Source organism: Lineus longissimus, chromosome 13 (genome assembly GCF_910592395.1).
Source record: "Lineus longissimus chromosome 13, tnLinLong1.2, whole genome shotgun sequence".
In the NCBI taxonomy this organism is placed as follows: Eukaryota; Metazoa; Nemertea; class Pilidiophora; order Heteronemertea; family Lineidae; genus Lineus; species Lineus longissimus.
This window is the reverse complement of record NC_088320.1, coordinates 4966671-4986965: the sequence shown is the minus strand read 5'-3', so window position 1 is coordinate 4986965 and position 20295 is coordinate 4966671. Positions and strand designations below refer to the sequence as shown.

The 20295-nt window shown below is 41.6% G+C and overlaps 1 protein-coding gene and 1 long non-coding RNA gene across 3 annotated transcripts in view; both read left to right on the top strand.

The window, feature by feature from the left end:
* Positions 1-1407: 1407 nt before the first annotated feature.
* Positions 1408-7981, top strand: LOC135497967 (uncharacterized). The gene is made up of 5 exons (XR_010448979.1): positions 1408-2032; positions 2449-2534; positions 3066-3308; positions 3682-3930; positions 6106-7981. It is a non-coding gene; the product is annotated as an uncharacterized LOC135497967 (long non-coding RNA).
* Positions 7982-11894: 3913 nt separating this feature from the next.
* LOC135498169 (double-stranded RNA-specific editase 1-like) overlaps positions 11895-20295 on the top strand; it is a 50579-nt gene continuing 42178 nt past the window's right edge. The window contains exons 1-2 of one of the 2 annotated variants that reach the window (XM_064788363.1): positions 11895-11985; positions 12595-12777. In XM_064788363.1, the coding sequence (XP_064644433.1) occupies positions 11901-11985; positions 12595-12777 (268 nt within the window). In that variant the 5' untranslated portion in view covers positions 11895-11900. Of the gene's footprint in view, positions 11986-12594; positions 12778-19869; positions 20287-20295 lie in introns of those variants that run through there. The other variant, XM_064788364.1, reaches the window with a different exon arrangement.

Below are 20295 nucleotides of genomic sequence, written 5' to 3'. Positions count from 1 at the left end.
AATATCAAGAGGCGGAGTATATTCAAAACCACCGATTACGTCAGGATACCAGCCTTCTTCCAATTTTCATTGCAGTAAAAACTAGCAACTGTACTGATTAACACCCTGTTCAATTTCTATAGACCCAATCCGTAATAATCAAATAAAAAGGTTATTCATTTATGGCATGGCCAATCCCATTACCAATCTGGCTTGGCCCATTACATCTGACACCTTTGTTTGGTTATCTAAGGCAACAACAGACTCTGTCAACCTTTGAAAGAAAGTTTGGGCATGTTACATAAAACCACTACCTGTCACATTTTTAATCTTCCAATGCTTGGTTCAAGCATGTATTGCAGGCAGAACATTCGTTCTAGTGGGGTGTATCTCTAATTTTGACTTATTTCAACATTCTGAAAGAGCAAAATTATTTGTGTTTAACATCAATGTTCTTAAAGGTGGGTATCACCGTGACTGAATCCTGACATTGTCTTGTTCGTTCAATTTTTGGCGGGAAAATGCATTGCCTTATGACCCAATATGCTGTATAATTACGCATTTGTGCCAATTTGTCATTTCAGATGATGACCCAACCAGCATTCGAAGATTCTTGTTTGATTTCCAAGAAGAAGGGTAGGTATACTTGTCTGACTTGTCAATAGAGGTGTCACTGTCAAATCTGTGTTGTCGTTGGTAAAATAAACTTGTAACTTGACCCCCACAGGGCCTCAAGGCAGTGAAAAAAATTACAGACTAATAATCTGCGAGATATATGGAAAAAGAATGAAATGATTTATTTTGGCATAAAGAATGCACATCTAACTGTTATCCCCACTGCAACTTTATTCTGTGCACTCTTTCTAAGAGATAAAAGATTTTAAAACTTTCCACTTATTTATATTTTGCATATTCAAAATAAAACATTATTATCCCAAGAAATGTTTATAAATTCAGTAAAGTCTTGCGGTACATACATCATGTAGCAACTACTAAATCAAATTTTGGTCATGTGATTAAAAGAAAATTATATGAATTGACAGTGACACTTCTATCTGCAAATCGGGCAGTTATTCAAAAGGTGTAACCATAGTAAGATGTTGTGTTTGCGTGTGTGTGTGTCTGTGTGAGATGGGATTGAAAAAGGGTGTGGGAGGTCTTGGGGGGAGGAGGGACTCTAGTCACTGTAGTGAGTGCTGGAAGTGTGACTGTTGTGCTAGTTTTGTAGCTATTGTTGTTTAGTTGTTAAGAGTAGTTATCGTAGTTATCTAGCTAGTATAGTTGTTAGAGTAGTTATCGTAGTTATCTAGCTAGTGTAGTTGTTATTTGTGTTTCCTGCTTATCATCTCTTTTAACCTATTCAGCTTTCAGTTGTCCAGGCCACTGGCCAGGTGACCAATGACGATGATAGATTGGGTTCGATTCAAGCTATACGCTTGGTGTACTTGGTTATCGTGACTGGCGACTTGAGTCTATCTCATCTCATTTCCAAAGCGCGGTGGCTGGGTCCCAGGCATGCTTGCCACTTTGTTCCACGGTCCTCATCTAAGTTTCGACGGTGATGACATGGACTTAGGTTCAAGGAACGTGATCCCCTTGAGTCATTGTGGTTGATTGATGGGGGCAATAGACGGTTGCGTGTCGCTAGTCATTCAATTGGTCCCCTTGTTTTAGAGTGTTGGCGGGATAAGTCTTACGACTGTTAACAATAGTAAGCAATAGCCGGCCGGCGACCCCCTACCTGATCTCGAGGGGGATGGAATGACTGGGGAATAGGCCTGTTGTTAACCTGCGGAATTTCGTCGGACGAAATGTCAGGCGTGTCCGTGTGGGACTTGTGCTAAACCAGTTTAGTACATATGACGAAGACATTGGGCTCTTTGAATAACAACAGTGTCCTTGACCTCCTTGTGCCTCACAAAGCTAATGATATACACCCCCTGAAATCGACAAGACGGCGATGAAGAAGGAGAGCCGGCCTCCAGCTTGTCAGCCGAGAAGACACTGGATGGACCCCAAGGATATGTTGCTGCCAATGTTGGAGCCATACAGGGTAAGCATCACTTAGTCCTCGGTTACATCTGGATTAAAAGAAACATTACAAAGATGTTAAAATTACTCCAAAAAAAGTGAAATGTTTAGCATGGGCGTTAATACGTATCAAAACAGAGGGCATGCACTCAAGCTTGTTCCTGTCTTGATTGTCTTCTAATTACAAGAAAGAGCAGGGACATTCATCCGTGAAAGTTAGTTACTACAATACGCGGCAAGGATTGCACTTTTCAAATCGAATTGCATGCGCATTAGGCAAGTGTGGTGCAGCCATTTCGAAAGTGGTGTAGCCAATTCGTGTTCCGGAGAGTGCTCTCTGGAAAACAGTTTTAAATCAGATTCAGTGTGAACGCAGCATGCAGTAGAAACTCGCAGAAATTAGATAAACCCCTCAACAAAAAGTATGATTCTTTTTAGGCAGCCCGAACCAACATTGTACAAGGGCCACAAGGACAAGGGACAGAAGAATAAGGGACACAAAAGCCGATGTTGCAGTCTACAGGGTGAGCATCACTAAGTCCTGGTTGATATTATATCTACTCATGAAACAAACTTCATAACTGTCCAAACAGCAGTTAAGGAGAGAAAAAAAAAATTATGTCTCCAAACCCGCACCCTGGTGGCCAAGTCATGAACTTTTATCCCCATGTGAGACCACCTGAACGAGAGTGCTCAAGTAACAGCAAAATGGGCAACTTGACCTCGATGATCTTGATTAGTTAGACAAATCATGAGTTACATTTCTGTTAACCCTCTACCCCCTTAGTATGACTAAAAACTGAAGACTCTGTTTTCAACAAATGAAATTGGCCAGGAATCATGAAGATTATGCCTGCCAAAGAGTGGCTGATCAGCATTTTCCACAAGAAAATATCGTTAACCAAAGACACTTTATAAAATAAATTGGCCAGGGTCATTGTGCTCACCTGACGACTAGGGAACAAATATGGACTCGGGACATGATGCCTTTGCAGCTTTTCAGACTTCATGAGCGGGTTACCCAGTATTAAATTAATTTTTTCCCTGTTTCTAAGGCTATGCAGATGACTGGAGATGATGGCTGTTGAGTTGACCCAATGACTTCCACCACGATCTACGATGCGTACTGAAGCAAGAACGACGCTCAAAGACCCGAAAAACAACAGATGTCAACACTTTGCCCCATGATAAGATGCCTTCATACTCATCCATCAACAATTTGGGGAAGACAGCCTAATTGACCTTCATGGGGATCTTCCTGGCAGATGTTGTATGAGGAAGGATTCAATGCGTATACAGTAAGATAAAGTGGTGTACTTAAATTAAAATTCAATATTATGAAATGCCCTTAAGCTGTTTACCAGTGAAAAGATATTTCCTTTGCTCTGGGCTGTGTCTATTAATGGCATTCTGAATATTGCGTCTGAAAAAAAGCTGAGCAAATCTTCATTGCATTCCTGCAGTTAGGCACTACTGATAACTGAACTAAAAGATCTTGAAAAAGAATGGTCAAAAATGTCTTTGGACAGACAATCAGTCCTTGCAGACACAATGAGTTTAGGAACTGAGCTAGGGTTGAAGGTACATTGCCCTGCACTGTAATTCTATCAAAATGGCTCAAGTCTTTAATCTTGGTAAACAATGGATTGACCTTGATATTTTGTTTTCCAGCCATGCTTGGATGAGGGTCTGAGAGTCGGGTAGATTCAATGGATGGAATCATTTCGCTCAGGGATATCGGCAGTGGACACTTACATCGTGTGTCATTCGAATAGACTTGACAATCGAAATGATGCTCTAAGGGGACTCTGATGACTCTAAGGACATAGAGCCCTTCTCATGATGTAATGTGACGCCATATCCAGCAGCCATCGTGGAGCCAGCTCATCTCTTACATATGGAAGGATGCCATCTCATACGGTAATAATATAAAAAAGTCAATTTCTAATTTCTGTGTCATTTGGTGTAGGCTTTAGCCTTATTTAGGGATTGTGAACAGTTAAAAACACTGTAAAAGAGAAAACTTCTTAGATTGATCAGACCTCTGATATTGAGAAGTTTGCAGCTTATATATGACCTCAAGGAGGGAATATTTGTGTCTGTTGTTGATCTAAGCAGTGCTAAGAGTCCTGATGATATTTTTGGAGAGTTCACCAAATTTGTACAAATAACCAGAAATTTGAGAATTTGAAGTAATTTGATTCCTCCTTAGAAGTTTTCTCAAACTCTTCAGTGTTGTACATGATCCCTAATGATCTTAAGAAATGTAGAAAAAACAATGCACCTTCACCGCAGCATTTCTAATTGTCTGCAGACCGGTGAACCTGCCTCTGCCAGCTATGAGAGGATAAGGGATCCTTCCGCTAACACTCTTTAAGTAGGTCTGAAAAAACTCAAAATGCGGGAAGGTAAAGGTTTCAAATCACTGCCGAGAAAGGGAACCACTTTGCTGGCCATTGAAATTTTTCTGAATTTACAATGAAAACTGTAGATGAAATTGATACTCGCCTGCAAGCTATAGCCATCATGAAGCGTCCGTCATCTGTCGTCGTCGTTGTCCGTCAGCAGGCCACGTTTCATAGCTGCCAGGTCCATGAACCGGTCCATAAACTTCGCACTGGGCAAGACCTCCTTCCAGACCAAATTTTGTTTCGATCTAATTCTTAGTTTGGCCACCAAGGGGCAAAATGTGAAAACACAAAAACTGCTCTAACTCCTTAAGAAATAGTCAGATGCTCAAGAAATTTCTATTGTGTGTGTATCTGAGGAAGAGACATAATGTATCGGAAGGGCTTTATATTTGATCTACTTTCAAGGTCACAGTGTCAAAGTTCGACATTCCAATGTTTCGTCCTTTGGTAGGGCACATTTTGTAACCTGACTTGGCCTTTGAACATACTGTGGAGACGCTGTTTAACCAGTTTAAGGGCACCTCTACGAAAGGCCTATATAACGTGCAACAGGCCTACCAAAACCGGCTAAATAGTGTCTACACAGTATGTAAAAAAGTTAAGCTCTCCTTTCAGACTGAATTTTGATTCCATTGGCCACGGGGAGGGGAATGTAAAAAACAGAAAACCAGCTCCTCCTTAACAAATTCTCATAAAAATTTTCGTTTCTGTGTATCTGATGATGGAACATATTTTTTCAGCCGGGCTTTGATTTGATTGACCTCCTTGTCAAGGTCACCAAAGTCAAAGTTTAGAGATGTACACTTCTTTCCATCAGCAGGGCAAGTTTTGTAACCACTGATTGGGGCCTTTGACCTGAAACTATGCACAATAGGAAAGATCTCCTACCCAGCAAATCTTTGGTCTAATATGGTTCTTAGGCTTACATGTCTGACATTCAGACTTGAGGAAACCCCTCTCTATCCATGAGAATCATCAATTGGCCACTGATGGCAAACTTTGATTACCTCTACTTCTTGACATCACATGTCAAATAATGTCCCTTCCCTGTAGGAACCCAGGTGAGCACATGGACCATTTCATGCAGTGTTGGAGATATTCATTTGTGAGGTTAAGGTTTGGAATGGTAACAAAAAACAACAACTTTATTGACATATATGTAATTACGGTCGCCTAAGGTATAGAATATAAAGTTCTTCTGTCAGGCCCTACACTCCCGAGGCAGTCCATTGCTTCAGTTCATCCCAATTGGATCTCCTGAGGGACTGCCACAAATAGTGGGAATTCGTGCGGCTGGATGATTAGCCAATGGGCATTGTTGTAATGAAAATGTAAGGGCATTTTCTGTCACCGAATCAGAATGCTCAGCGCATATCGCTATAATGGCATGAATAATAGCGCAGCTGATATTCATAAACTTCATTTCTCTCATGGTTTTAATGGTATACGTGTGCACTGCGTTGTATCGTTAGTTGACCTACATGTGAATAAACAGCGAAAAAAATGATTAGATGCAAAGATCCTTGCACAATATGATCTCAGGATGGATGTCAATAAAGTTGGTGCTTTATCATTTCTGTACTAATCTTAACCTCACTATTGTGGAAACTAATGCGTTCCAGTGCATCATATATTTTGTTGATAATAGTGTGTACCTACAATATGATATCATGTTTCTTTTCAGGAGATGAGCCATCCCACAGAAGGGAGGATGTTGCTGAGCCAGCGCATCTCTACCATGCTCCCGTTGCCGTCAAGGAGGTTGGATTTTTGTCACCGTAGGCCTTACCCTTTTATTGCAATATATGATTGAAGGTGATTCGATAAAAATCCTGATACTTTATTTTCTGATTGCGAGAAGGCAATTATTTGCCTTCTTTTGGGCAATGACAAACCTTTGCCATGGCCCAAATTCGTACACATTTAAAGAAGAGTTTAGAAAATTTGGGGGAGGGTGTCATAAGGTAACCAGGGGAATCCGGGCACGTCACAAGTCACAAGCCAGAAAAATCAAAATGTGGAGGGGATGTCCTGGCTAACAGGACAGCCAACAGTTGGTACCCAAACAAAACATTCGCCATAGCGAACGGTACGGTACATTGGGACCCTACCGGCTGCTTCAGATTTGTTTCAAGCAAAAAGATCTTTCTACTTGAAAAATCACCGAATTCATCATATATTGTATTTGATTATGTCCATCACATGAGACATGGGGTTCACATGACATTCGCTTTGCTCTAACCCCAGGCAAAGCGAATGAACATGTGTGTCTTGATGGAGCTGTAGGCCTTTTTACTGTTTCTTGATCTCTTCAGTACCACAGAATCCACCGGCATTTAAACACCACCTGGGCCCAGTCGCCAAAGATCCTTCATTGGCTGGCTCAGTTGCTCAGTGTCTTAACCTTCATACTTTAGACAACTGACCAACAACACAAATCTAGTGAATTTTTATTTCCTCGTCACTTTTTAATCAATACCCGTGAACGAAAAAATCTCGGGATGCAAAACAACTTTTCACCAATTTAACTGATAAGCTTTGTCAATAAACCTATTGTTTTATTGAGATTATCGGAATAAGACTGGTTCTTGATCCTACCTATAGCGGTCTCACAGGAAAGAATCTTAGTCTTTTTCTTTGTTTCGATTCAAGAAGACTTTCATTGCAAGAGCATAATTATCATGTTCTGCAGGTTATGAAAGATATCATTTTGCCCCATCAAGAACATTTTTATTGGACTTGGTACTGAATGATTTGAGAAAAGTGTAACGTCAAAATGTAAGACGTTTTATATTGTCATATAATGTTATTATATTTGTAATGCATGTAAATCTTGTAAGTAAAATAAAAGAGATCTAAGACTCAACTTGCAAAAAACCTGGCAGACCACAACATTCAGTCTTGCCAGGTCAAAGCTAACCTGCTAGACCAACATCCAGTCTTCCCAGGTCAAGGCTAACCTCTTTTGTCATGCAAATACATGTCACCTATGCTCCTTTTGTCATGCTAATTGGCAGCCTCTGTCCAGTTCCTGGCCATGAGAAATGTGGTTCTTTTGTTATTCAAATTGGGCCCTAAACCTGTTTAGTCATGAATTAATGAGAGCAGTGACCTAACCTATTGTTCACTGAACATGGCTTAACATAAGTCATACACAATAGGTTTTAATACATGTACAGTAGCTAAAGTTGTACAGAATGTATATGGACATGATGAATGCATCCAGAGGTTAAGTGCTCATTGTTGGAATTTTGAGTCATCTAGTGTAAGATCTCTATTCAGCAGTGTCTTTTTTGGACATTTTAAAGGAGGAGAACATGTGTGATAGTACAATTATCTCCATGTCTCGTCCTTTAATGGGCATTGGAGTGGCACAGTGACTATGATCGATGTAATGTACATGTATGAAGTCATTATGGTCGTAAGCGCTGTGCCTGTCACGTGTGTGATGGAGTTGACGACTCCCTCCGATTGCGTAGGTTTTCTCCCGTTGAAACGGTTTTCCTCCTACACTGACTTTCCAAGTTGTCATGTGAGGATAATTCTTGGAATGTGCAACAATAAATAATTTTCAAAAGAAAATGCTCTAAATTTGCTTTTCTTCTTAACTTGCCTGGTGGTGCTCCGACACTTCAACTAGTATTATTTTAAATATTGTCATGCATTTAAACCAACAAACTGGTGACCCAATGATGAGATGTTCGACATGTACGTGAAAGGCCTACATTGAATGGGTTATCACTAGTATGAATCAGAATCTATCAGATGACCACAAGCGTTGTATGGTTTACTTTGAATTCACATTGAATGGTTTATGATCATTAGTATGAATCTGTATTTCTCCAGACCACCTAAATCACTTTCACATTGAATGGTTTTTTACCAGTATGACTATGAATTCATATCGCCAAGTTCAGATGGCAACAATCGTCTATCCTATCAACCACCTCAAACAAGGCCAACAGACCATGGTACATCCTGCCATCCATCATCAGACCATGGTACATCCTGCCATCCATCTTGAGCAAGTCTTGCAGACAAAGTTACATCCTACCATCCACCTCAAACAAGGCTTACAGACCATGGTACATCCTGCCATCCATCTTGAGCAAGTCTTGCAGACCATGGTACATCCTGCCATCCATCTTGAGCAAGTCTTGCAGACCATGGTACATCCTGCCATCCATCTTGAGCAAGTCTTGCAGACAATGGTGCATCCTACCATCCCCCTCAAACAAGGCTTACAGACCATGATACACCCTACCATCCATCTTGAGCAAGTCTTGCAGACAAAGTTACATCCTACCATCCACCTCAAACAAGGCTTACAGACCATGGTACATCCTGCCATCCATCTTAAGCAAGTCTTGCAGACAATGGTACATCCTACCACCCACCTCATGCTCTCTTACTGAGATGGCACATAAATGGTACAGACAACAAATGGTACATCCTGCCATCCATCTCGAGCAACTCTTACGGACAGTGGTACATCCTTAGATCCTTCTCGATCATGTCTTGTAGACAATGGTCTATCCTAACAATCACCTCGAGCAAGTCTTACAGACAATGGTACATCCTGCCATCCATCTTGAGCAAGTCTTGCAGACAATGGTACATCCTACCATCCACCTCAAACAAGGCTTACATGGTACATCCTACCATACATCTCGATCAAATGTTACAGACATTGGTAGATCATATCATCCATCCCGAACAAGTCTTACAATGGTATATCCTATCATCATCCACCCTGAGTAATATAGAGCACGATGATATGCCAGGTCAGTCCAAGACAGCAGGCCCTGATGACTGCTGCAGTGGGAGAGAGACAAGGCTGTGAGTGTCTTCCAGAAACTTGTGAGAGCTAGCTTAGACCAAGTTAGATTATAATGCATACGCTGGAATAACGTCCAGCTTGCGCATGTCAGAGGGAAGTTAGCTCAATCAAAGGAAAAGGGTCAGGGCCTTTTGCAGTCTTATTGGCAAAAGTCATTTAATACAACAAGCAGGTGTAGGTTGATGCTGCCATCAACCTGCTACTTATCAATGTCACAACCAGGATTTATGCTCTCATCAGTCAGCTGATGATCAATGTCACAACCATGGTGGATAAGCATGGGTGATGTAATCATCAGTCTGCTATTGGTCAATGTCACAACCATGGTTGATACTGTCATTAGTCAGTTACTTATCAATGTCACAACCATTGTCACACCATAGTTGATGCATTCATCAGTCAGCCAGTGATCAATGTCACAACCATGGCTGATGCTGTCATCAGTCATTCGTGTCACAAACAATCTGATGACAGTAGTTGTGACAATGTCCAAGAACTGAAAAGTCGTTACCAGCCGGCTTCACTCGTCCTAGACACTGTCACAACCAAGCTGATGACAGTAGCCATTACCACAGCGTATACAACATCTTTTTCGTTAGGCCCTTGCACCTGCGGTATGGTAGGCCCTGGTGTGCGTGTCATCTATGGTACATCCTACCATCCATCTTGAGCAAGGCTTAGAGACAATGGTACATCCTACCATCCACCTTAAGCAAGTCTGGCAGACAATGGTACATCCTACCATCCATCTCCAACTAGACATCAGTAACATGAAATATGAAACAAAGGAAGACATAAATGTACACAAATGTATTATTTATTGACCAGTAATAATTTCATGTACACAAATGTACACTATATACAAATCAACCATGATCTTGTGGGTACCTATGCACCAATAAGTAGTATATCATCTATCCGAGCATCCTTCAGAAACAAATAGCCATGCTTTGCCAGGCTTGAATCTGTCAAACACTGTATTACAGCTACTTTACAGAAAACTGAAGCGTCTTTTCATGATTGTTCCATTCACTGATCTGACTGAGGAAAGAAAACCTCAACAGTTTTCAAACACCGAAGAGTCTAGAGAGCCACTGCCAAATGAAAGTTTTTCCTAAAACGAATCTATAGGAGTGACACTGTTTCATAGTTTTCTTCAGGTTGTAATTTACAAATGCACGTCTATTGTCTCTCTACCATCACATCTTCAATTTTTCTGCATCTCTTTGTTGATTCATTAATTCGAGTTCCCTCTCGGATTGTTCTTGACTCATTTCTTCCTCTTTTGACACCAGCTGTTGCTGCTTTCGTAGTGGTCGGATCACTGAAAACAGGATAAAGCAAGAGTAATAACAAACACATTAGACCGGGTTATTTACCCGATACCATTCAGGGGATCGAATGCAGAGAGTCGAGTTGGTCATCCGAGGCTTACACAACCACATGACCTCAGTCACTCAGTGACAATGTCAGTGTTCTCACCAGTAAAATATCTGTAGGTACGCAATAATAGCAACCCACTGCCAAATGCGGTGAGACCAAGAAGGGCAGTCACAGCTCCTTTGTGTGCGAAGTCATATATTGCCACTTTTGACCACCGTCTGACCATTTTGAAGTCTTTTGTTGGACTTTTGTTTGCTCAAAAACGTGAAAATAAAACAACGGAAATACAACAACGCCATCTATGGGAATTGATTTGAAGTATTTTTGGTCTTGTTTGTTTGATAATTAAATGAGCAAGTTTGGGTTTACTCCAATGCGATTGTGACATGCCTGCCGATCCACCGTCGTTGTGCGTATATTCATCCTTCACCGCGAAGGAGACTTTGGGACTGATATTCAACGCTGATAAGTCGGAATGGATTGTGACGACGTTATGGTAGGCGAGAGGGGACATAAGTCAGAATATATCGGCCGATTAATTACTTGCGCCGCAAAGGCCTCCCGCGAATGATGCGCCGCAACAATGCCCCGCTAAAAACACGCCGCAAAAGAATGCGCCGTAAAAATTTCGCCGCGTGACCCAATTTAAACCAATCAGGAGCCAAGGACGGTTTGAATTTTGCGGCAGAGGTATTTTCGCGGGAGACTTCTGCAAGATTTGCGGGGACTTATGCAAATTTCGCGGGAGACCTTCGCGGCGCACTTCTTTAACCAATCAGAGACATAGTATTTTCCGGCGGGTTTACGAAGTTACGATGTCTCTGATTGGTTAAAGAAGTGCGCCGCGAAGGTCTCCCGCAAAATTTGCATAAGTCCCCCGCAAATCGTGCATAAGACTCCCGCGAAAATAACTCTGCCGCAAAATTCAAACCGTCCTTGGCTCCTGATTGGTTTAAATTGGGTCACGCGGCGAGATTTTTACGGCGCATTCTTTTGCGGCGTGTTTTTAGCGGGGCATTGGTGCGGCGCATCATTCGCGGGTGTGGGACATCATGTATTCAAAAATCGTCTGCTAGGACATACCTAGTTGTGCGAGTTCACCAGAGCTTGCTCTTTACATATTATAATTGTTTAAACGCGTTGTTTAAAATGAATGTACACAGATGGCTCCAGTGGAGAAAGAAGTATATGCCAAAGAAGTATGCCATCATCGTTATCAATATATTGAGACCATTATCGCACAAATCGCATCCAAGATGGCGGGTGGTCGACGAGGTCGCGGTCGTGGTAGAGGTTTAGCCCCTTCTCCTCAGCAGAAGATGGAGACATCTGAGACGCCGGGTATGTCAAAGTGTTCGGCATATATATTTCCACACTCCCTGAAAGTTTGGTTGTATTCAACCGTGTACTTCTTGCAAAATGGGTGTCAAACATGCATGTATTTTGGTTTTCTTTGTGGCCCAGGCCTTGGCCCTTTGCCGTTTGCGACTGCCAGATAGGCCTACGGCTACGCCAGTACCACCTAGGTTCGCACCACAAACTCTCTTTACAGTAGGCCTAGATCTTCACGGTCAGTGACACCAGACAATGCCTCTATACATAGACCCTTTCACACCAGGCGGAGGAAGCCAATGCCCATACGGCCCATAGACCCTTTTACACCTGGCCCAGTCCTGCCTCCTGGCGGAGGAAGTCATTGCGGGCCAAACAGACCTAACTATAGGCGCAATGAACAAAAGGTCATATGGTGTGCAACCATCCATGAGGTCTTTTGGAGGGCCTCTATTGTGGGCAATGAATACAATGTAGTTTCTGTGTAGCCTACTGTGCGATATGAGACTGGAGAGACCCCTCTTGGTAACATTGTGCGACTTAAACTGACCTACTTGGCTCATGCCGATGTATGTATTCATTTTATTGTATAGTTTCCCTTTTAAACCATCATTTCAGTCCAACAAGACCTGCCGGCAGCTCCACCAATTGTACCGATAACTGCGTCATTTGTCCCACCTGCGGGAATACCAAGCCAGCCGAGTCAACCCAATGTTGTGACCCCAGCAAAGGGAGCGCCTGCCACTCCTCCCAAGAGTCAGGCTGCTATGGCTGGGATGGCTGCCGAGAGTATGTCTACAGGTAGGTTGAATTCAGATTGTTATGCATGATTGGGGCGGGGCGGAAGGCGGGGGATCATCATCTTAAATTGAGTGATGGTGTAAAATTAATTTCAAACAGGATAACTTTTGCTGAGAGTGAGAATGGGCGAACAGACGGCATGGCCGGAGTGCAGTGATTTTCATTTTAAGCGCGGCCCGTTTGTTCGAAACAAATTTTGTACCTTAACTTGGTATTATCTCCTTCAGTAAAGTCCTTAGACTTTTAAATGCCAAGTTCTGTTTTAAAACACCAATGTGTGACAAAACTTTCATGCATAACTGGTCCCTGGTCCTAACCAATATTCTTGAATATAATTCATAACAGTGTGAGAAACCTGTGTAAGTTTTACTGTTTTGCAGCATATTGTAATACCATAGTGCATGAAAATAAAATGTCCACAGAAACTATGCGGTTCACTGTCATGACTCCTTAGTTGCTTGCGTGGACTCTATCTCTCTCGCCAAAGTCGGACCACTAGGCCAATAAACCCGATTGGCGTCTAACCGTAGTGGCACGCAGGATACGCTCATCCCGCCTTGGAGGAGGATTACTCCTAGGAGAATGACCCCTCCAAGTGCAGAGCGAACGCTGAAGAAGAAGAAGAACTGTCATGACTGTAGTCCCAGGGTTTGAGATAGGGAGGATGGATTGATCCAGGGAGAATCCATTTCTTTCATTGATCTGATTAGTGATGAATCATGCGCAAGAAAGGTCATTCAGTTGCTATTTTAGGAGATTATGTTGTTTTTAGGGATGGCCAGCTTTCACAGTGTCAAAGAATTCTGACGTCGCTGTGCAGACCAATGATGACGACTAAAGCCGAGATGTACACATTTACCAGGGATGTGGTGTTGGCTTACCTGTTCTGGTTGTTAATTCCCCTAATCTAATTAATTTTATTCTGAACCCATAACTGTGCATTATAGCTAATATAGTTGCCATGGCAACCAGCGCATCAAAAACAAACTGAGTTATATAAAAAGCCTTGATTGGAGACTAAACATTCGGTGGCCTGGTGTGCGGTGAATTGGCCTAATTCTGTTGCATGTTGCGTTGTGAATTGGCTCAATTCTATTATAAGGAAAGCACAGAATGATATCATGCACAGAAACGCGTGTCATTGCTAAATTATTTTGGAGATTTTACTCAGTTTCAAGGGTTCATTACATGATTAAGTCTGTGACACATCACTGTCCTTTTAATAGCAAGTCACTTAATACCACAATATCTGAGTCCTTTGAATGAGAGATAATCAGAACGGCCTGGTATTATACCTGGTGTGTTTTGGTTCCTCCTTTCACAAAGCAACGGATATACATGTATCAGTCAGAATCCGTGTAAGAAAACTTTGGTCCTCAACTTTCAGGGGGATGTCCTCCTCTTGAATCATTTGAGGGGGGACATTTCCCCCTTCCCCTCTGCTCTGGAGGAGAACCTGCTGATTTACGCTTGCACTGTTGCACTGCAGGAAGCGACTGCCAGTGCGTGCCAGAATGTGAAATGTCGACATCCTAGTTACTGAGATAACAATCTCTAGCTCAGCTGGTCAGCCCTGAATCATCCATGCCATCCAGTCGTAACCAGTTTTTCTTTTGAACCTACTGTTTTCATAGTTTCCATGGAAACCATGTCTCGTGACATTTTGTGTTGCCTGTGATTTGTTGTGTAGGTCCAATTGTTTAGTTAGGTGTCTGATATTCTACATAACTATCCGTTTTGCTAGCCAGACAATGTTTTTTTGTGAAAAGAGTTCCAAGTCGTTTCATAAGGTCATCATTGGTGCTGTTGCTGGTATTATCAGCATTTAGTATAGTTCTGCCTGAATCCTTCTTTTGCATTTCCTTGGCAGTGTACTACATGTAAACCTGTGATGCTAATCTGTAAACCTAAGCATTTGGGATGTTTTATTTTCGCATATCTTGCTATAAAAACCATAATTTTTGGCTCTGGCGATCACCGAAGAGTCGAAAAAGGAGTCCCTACAATCCAACACTCAGATCAACAACCTCACGTTGCTAACCCCTGCTGTCTCCCTGCACTGCGATCGCTGATTAACATTCCGAATAGCCTTGGAGGTCTCCAGCATGTGATTTGTTATGACTCGCCGAATGTATTTTGGTTACGGCCCGATGTAATGAAGCTGTGTCTTTGTCATTGGGAGATGCGTACTACAACTAACCGATTAGCAAATTGGCTGCAAGCTCCGTAAGATATGATTTGACTTTATTGCTGATTTTCCTTTATCTTGACAAGGTAAGACTTGCATTGCTTCTGTGGAAAACAATTATTTCGCATTATTTATTCTAAACTTTTGTTTCCGAACGTATTTCAGACTATCTCTGTGTATCATTTGAGCACTGCAATGTTGATTTGTATGAAAAACAAATTTATAAACGCCTTTGTGACTTTGATCTCAAAAATTTAAAAACCAAATTTATTTTCTGCTTTGAAGTCCCAAAATTCATCTTTGGCTGTCCCGTAAACCGAGCAATTAAAAAACACAGGGCCTATTACAATTGTCACCTCCAAGCACTGGCAATGTTTTTCCTCCGGTTGTTTCCATGACAACCATATCCCAGCTCCAAGACCTATTGTTAGGAAATACAATAATATCTAGTTCTATTCTAAATAGTCTGCAATGATAGATACTTTGCCATCTCCTGGAAATTGGAGACAATGGCACAGTTTTTCAGCAACCTGTCTTCCGATCGTTGCCCCAGGCAAAAAGCTTGAGGCGTAAAAGTAAGCGCTTTTTCCACGAATATGTCCGAATGTATTGTATCCTGATCAGGCTGCAGTTCTTCTGGTTAAAAATCTGTTGCCTCATCTGTTGGTGTCTTTATTTATATTATATTACATGTTTTGCAAAATATCCGCAGACGTTTTGAGAACACCAAAATGTTCACAAATTCCACAGGCAACTGAAGTTTATACCATGACATATAAAAGTCATTTTCTAATCATCACATTCACATAATTATAAACATTGGAAGACATGAAAAATTCAGGTAGATTGTTTGTTTGACTTTTTCTTTGAAAGAAACTGATGATAGTGCTTGTGTATATAAATGAACTGATTGGATTGGAAACATTCCAGTTGCAAAAAACAGTCGTTTTCTTTTTGATACAGACTTTGAGATAGGCCTATTACTAATAGTCATACTACTAGTTGCATGGGATATGACAAAAGATGAACCTTCCCTGTAATTGTATTGGAAAAGTCCCCTGCATGTTTTCTATCATTCCGGTAGCAAAAGGTTTGTTTGATGATATAGTCACAAAGTCATCTTATCAGTTTCTGAGGTAGTGGTGTCTATATCAGATTGCCTAGTTTGCCCACTCGTTTCTAGGGTAACACGGAAATTTTCGACTTTGTTATATAATAACCTTCAAAGGATTATATGTTGTGCTTTGGAGATTTTTCCATATTTGGGGATAATTCCCTAGGGTTTTTGGTGTACCAATGATATAAGGGTCACATTCCCTAAATCCCTTTTTCTAAGTATCCACCCTAATATCCCACTTACTGCCCACCAGTCCACTCAAGGTTGCCCAATGGTTGCCAAGCTAGTCTTTGCTTTGTCCGACATGGTGGTTGCCCCTCCTGCATGGCCTATGCTCTTCTTCTCAATGGTCCTCACCATGTCGGGTAGATTTGCATATTAAATTCAAGGGGTATTTTCAGCGGGTGGGAAGAGGTGTTTGCAGGGATGTTTGTCGTCCCTGCTCTAAGGTGAGGGTAAAGTCTTTATGAGGTCACTCAGCGAACCTCACCAAAGTAAATGGAAATGGAAGTTGTGATCAGATAATCCAGTTATCTGATTATCTGATCACAACTTCCATTTCCATTTACTAAAAAATGTGCTACGATTGCCAAAGATCCCTCTTGGGACTGGTAAAAAATGCTGTCCAAAGTAGAGAGGTGTGCTGGCTTGCAGATCGAGTGGGGGTCCGCCTTATTAGGTTGAAGTATTGCAAACCACCCAACTCATTCAAAACTCTAAAAGTGCCGGCTTTGTACCAAGGAAATTAATCTTCTCCTGAGGTCCTCATATTTGGTGACTGCCATAGCTTTCACGCCAGGTTACATATTGACACAATCCTGCCTCCAAGCGCCAATGGAATTGACGGGTATCGCACCGCTCTGGGCAAAAATGAGGGATTTTATTGTCAACTGACAAGGGAAGACGGGTTATTGAAATTTCTTATATGCTTGATAGGTCCAAATGCAACTTAGGTTTGCCCTCAAGTGTTGGAATGTCCTTGCGCGGAATTGCCTAAGATTCATTGCTATGGGTGATGAGTTGGTTTTGACCGTTTCACAGGTTCATGGAATTGCATTGAAATCATGCATGCAATTGTAAAGGGTTTTTGAGTTGGTGCATTGTCTGACGGTTAAAATGACTCGAGGCAGTCTTTAATTTCAGTGGTCTCTTAGGTGGCGCTTTTTTAAATGTGGCTGGTTCAAAACAGGCAGGGAAGACACTGCATGCCATGCAGCCTCAGTCTCAGTGTACACTTCATTTCTCTATTTGACATTTATTGACATTTGGCGTTGTTATCTGAATCGATGGATTAAAATACAAAATCGATCCAGGTAATTACTTGACAAACAGAATCTACGGTATTGGATTCTGGTATTCGCGCATTCATGATATCAATTCAGTTTAATATGATTCTTTATTTAACTTATATATATCAAATTACAATGTTATATCAAAATAGCCCTGATTCACACAGTGACATTCGTAAAAATCATTGATAGAGGTGAAAGACATTGCAAGTTCTATTGACAAAGTTATCTGTGACTGTATTGTGCATGTACGCTGAAACCTACCTTAGTGGAACCTCTATGAGGAGGTCACCCTGCCTATTAAGGCCAGTGAATTTGGTCCCAAATTAGTAATTTCCGTACAACTTGACCTCTATACAGGATACCTTTCCAGTTTCTGCAGCGTTCTTTCCAGCTTGAGGAGTTGGTCAGGCTGGTAGAATTGGATTGCCCCGGTCAAATTGCGCTCCCCCTACGCTGCCAAGCTGGCCTGTCCTGGGAAAGGAGGAAGTTTATCACTGACACCATTTTGTTGGAGCCAGCAAAATACCCATTACGTTACGTTATAGTTCCTCTGGTAATTTTAACTTTGTTGGATACAGTTTTGATTTGTATCCAGGTCTACTCTTCGTTGGATGCTGTGTCGATAAGTAGGCCTCTCTGTAGCTCATGAACTTGTTGAGGCCTGGATACCCTAATGCATGTTAAAATACCAGCAATTTCCTCAGCAAAATAAAAACAAGTTGATAAGTGTAGTGATTGTTTACCTATGTTGCAGGGCTATCCATGGCCCGTCCAAGTAGATCTTCGTTTTGAAGCAATTTGTGAAGTGCTGCCTTAAAAAACGATGTTGGTTGTCAGGTAGTTTTGCGATTTGTGCGTTGTTCCTGTTGATTATCCAAGTAGCAAGGGAAGTAGCTGATAAGGCTATTTTCACTGACTTTGTTACTGTAAGTGCGTTGTGTATCTAGACTACAGAGGAAACACACTCAATGGGTATCAAATGCCAGGCATTATTGTAAACCGCAAAAAGTTTGTTCACGAAAATAAAAGTTGCAAAAAAATATTTTTGAATGAAAAAACCGAAGGTGATTTCACCAATGCATGCACATTTTGGCTGTTTTTTTTTGACGCACATATTTTCCAATGCACTATTTAGGTCAGGCTCCTCGTTAAGTTGGAAAACTTGCCTTGAATACATTAGATTGAAGATCAGATTCTCGGTCGGCTTGGTAACTGGTTCTCCAGGGTGACAATGGCCTTGATGATCAAATACCAAACCACAGCAAATCCAATAATTCCCAGGGTATTCTACAAGTAAATGTTACTTTTCCCTTTTGGATTTCAAGTTTGTCTCCCGCTTAACCAAACAGTCCATCTTGTATACTAGTCTTCCAATTCTTTGCGACCAAGCCCACAACCTCCGTTCCACATCCTGGTTGAGCCGTTTCCTTTCAAAAGCTTCAGGCCTACGCAGCAAGGGGCTACAATTTTGAAAGAAAAAAATTCCAGAGAACAATTACTGTTTCCAGGCCAACATTCCTAGTATGATGTATGCCCCTTCAGATCCCTTTGAATACAGTGATAAAAGTCATACAGGAACCAGTAGAATAATTGTACCTTTCTGGTATAACAATCAAAATGACCCAAGGCAATTTCCCTCAGAACGCTCAACTTTTTCCACAATGCATTGGCTTGTGCTGCAGCCCACATTATATGGGGAAAACTGTACATCGTTCATCTCCGAATACTGTTCTTTTATTGATGTCTTCCGGATTCCACAATCCTGAATTGCATAGTGTTTCATCTTTCATACCTATTATTTGCAGGGTTCAAAAAGTTTAAAACCTCTCTTCTGATCCTGGTTAGCTGTTTTGAGAATCATTTATCTTCTTTAGCATTTGCTCTGCACTTGGAGGTGTTATTCTCTAAGGAGTATGCCTCCTCCATGCCACTACAGTTAGGCACCAATTGGTTTCTAGTGACTCTGTTTTCCTCCAGAGAATCACTGATGTATTGTTGGGTATGATTTTCATAGTGTAGCTTGCTAGTAATAGCAGCTGTGATAGTTTGATATCTAGGATAACAACACAACCACCACACAATGCATTTGGATGACCCAACTAAAAGCCTTGTGTTGTATTGTAAATACTCACATTACAACAAATTGTACACACAATACTGTGATATTGAAAAAATGCTGGCTGCTGGCTGCCCTAACAAATCTTGTGTAACTGTGCTAATTGCTGGTTGTGCCACAGTCTTTCTCACTCCTGCTTTTATCCAACCACAAGCCATTTGCTAAACTGATCCACATTTTATCCGAACCCGAGCTCCGGGTGTTAACAGATTGCTGGAGGCAAGTGGCGTTGTCGCATCATCGATCAGATTACACAGTGCTTGCTTTACTCCCAATAGTTATTGTATTGTTACAGCTATCTGTATTTATGTGCCATTCTGGATTTTTCCGCTCACACATGAGCTGCCGCTTCAGCGATAGAGGAAGCAGCCTCGCCGCCCGGTTCCCTTGCCAAGCCACATTTCCCATCAACCCATGTGCTAGATACTGGCGAGTCAGCTGAGATCATTTAACCTAGCAACGGCTTGTCCATTCAGACAAGCGATCTGCTATCGTATCATTCCTGGGAATATCGCTCGGGAGCACTCCACGTGGGGCTGCTATGAAACTCTAAGCTCCGATTCTCCTTGCTTCCTTTGGCACCTAATCCTGGGAAATTTTCCCTCTTGTTTACCGATTCTTTTCCGATACTTGATTGTCCTATTCTGATCTTGGATAGTTTGCAGGTGCACAGGACCATTCACTCAGGAAAACTGCTCTAGTTAATCGGAAGTGGTTGGGAAATAGTTATATTCTTTCTGAGGACTTGGCGTTATTACTAGGCTATTCGGAATATTTCTCATTAATCCTTGATTTGGTAGGTAAT